At 47.4% G+C, this 1906-nt stretch overlaps 1 protein-coding gene across 1 annotated transcript in view; it reads right to left on the bottom strand.

The window, feature by feature from the left end:
- LOC108229418 (unconventional myosin-Vb-like) overlaps positions 1-1906 on the bottom strand; it is a 16801-nt gene that overhangs the window by 9127 nt on the left and 5768 nt on the right. Inside the window, exon 2 of the mRNA XM_037979531.1 lies at positions 159-269. Within this exon, the coding sequence (XP_037835459.1) occupies positions 159-269 (111 nt within the window). The remainder of the gene's footprint in view (positions 1-158; positions 270-1906) is intronic.

The raw sequence follows: 1906 nt of genomic DNA, 5'->3' as shown, positions 1-1906 counted from the left end.
TGTTTGATTCCACTGAATAAAGACAGATTATTTTCTTACAGATCTTACAGACTCAGATCAGGGGTTCTGGTTCTGGACCCAGAGTCCTGCAGGTTCCACATGTTTACCTCGGGTCATTAATCTGATAAAAGTCTGTATCCAGATGTTGTGTCACTGACCGTTCCATCCTCCAGCTGCAGGTACAGAACCGGCTCCCCCTCCTTGTAGTCTCTGGTGATCTCTGCAGCCTTCCACACCTCGTCCTGGTCCGGGATCCAGACCCGCGTGAACTGAAACACACAAACATCAGCCCAGATGTTAGAGATGTGAAACGGGTCAGAGGTTCTGAGAAAGTTTCTCTGCTGAGCTGCAGAAACAAACAAACAAACAAACAAAACTATTCTGCTCCTGCTCCATCAACAGATCCAGAACCGGTCCAGATTCCGCTCAGAATCCAGTCTGGTTTCAAGCGTTCACAGATTAAACGGTTCCATGAGAACGTTAGAAGGTTTGCATCAATATAAAACTTTATCAGGTTAGGAGCAAGTCAATCTGACCTTTGACCTCTAACATCTCCTCCTGCACATGTTCTGAAGGAGAAACCTGATCCTGGTCTCTGCAGAACCAGACATCAGAACATCCTGAACCCGTCAGATAATCCAGGCCACATGATAAACACATCGGTTCTGGTTCCACTGGGCCGTCACTGATGCCAGATCAGTTCTGCCTCCTTAACTGTGATTAGCTTTTACTGCAGATTAAAAACCTCGTTAGCTGCAGATTAAAAACCTCGTTAACTGATTCTGTTAATAGAACACGACGATCAGAGGAAATGACTTCTGGGCCTAAAGGTTTTTCTGAACTGAACGTTGGCACATTAAAGCTGCTGCATTACGTTTTATTACAATTATACATCAAAACATGCAGCGTGAGCAAAAGATGGTACGACTTTAACCATCAGTAACCATAATTATCATAATAATGATCATAATAATAGTAACAAAACCCAGTCCTGTTAGACTGGAGTTCTGACTCTTGGTGCTGATTGGACCAGTTTTAGATCCACTCCTGGCTGCGTCCTCCTGGCTGATCCAATATAAACACCGTAGACACACCTGAAGACATGACATCAGCAGCAACAGCTTTCATGCAAATCAGCTGCACAGAAACCAGGAGCTCATTTCCATCCGGTTTACATGGAGCCCAGGTGAGTCAGCTGTGGTCACATGACTCGGCTGATTACACAACCTGAGCTCGAACAGGTGGCTTTACCTGTTTACCTGCAGGAAAACTCCTCTGTCATGTCATTAATCTGAAATCGAAGGTTTCAGGAGTTTTCCATCTTCAACCATAAAAACAAAGAATCATCCCTCCACAGGAAACCTTTCTGTTGGTGCTGCTGGATCGTGATCCGGGTCAGCCAATCAGGCGAGGCCTGAGGACAATATGGACTCTGTTTATCTGGGACACTCTCTCACACACCGACCAATGGCTGAGCAGCATCTCATGTTGGAGACACTCAGCAGGAATGAGGACACACACACACACACACACACAGGAACACAAACTTCCTGCTGGATGGAAGGGAAACAAAAAACTGGAAGCTTTTCTTCTTTGGAAGTCTGCCTCAGAGGGGGAGGGGCCAAAGTCCAGACCTGATCTAGTTTTGGAGCCAAAGGTGATTCCAAAGAGTTCAAACCTGATGAGAGCCATGTTCAGGTCTGTGATGGATCTGTGGATCCAGTTACTGCTGAGGTTGGACTGACAGGGCTTACAGGAGAGTAGTTCTGCAGGTTCAGAGTGAAACCTGAGTCTGCAGTTGGAGCGTCTGCAGGTGGAGCGTCTGCAGGGGGAGCATCTGCAGGGGGAGCGTCTGCAGGGGGGAGCGTCTGCAGGTGGAGCGTCTGCAGGGGGGAGCGTCTGCAGG

This window comes from Kryptolebias marmoratus, linkage group LG14 (genome assembly GCF_001649575.2).
Source record: "Kryptolebias marmoratus isolate JLee-2015 linkage group LG14, ASM164957v2, whole genome shotgun sequence".
Taxonomy (NCBI): Eukaryota; Metazoa; Chordata; class Actinopteri; order Cyprinodontiformes; family Rivulidae; genus Kryptolebias; species Kryptolebias marmoratus.
This window is presented reverse-complemented; position numbering and strand designations above follow the sequence as displayed.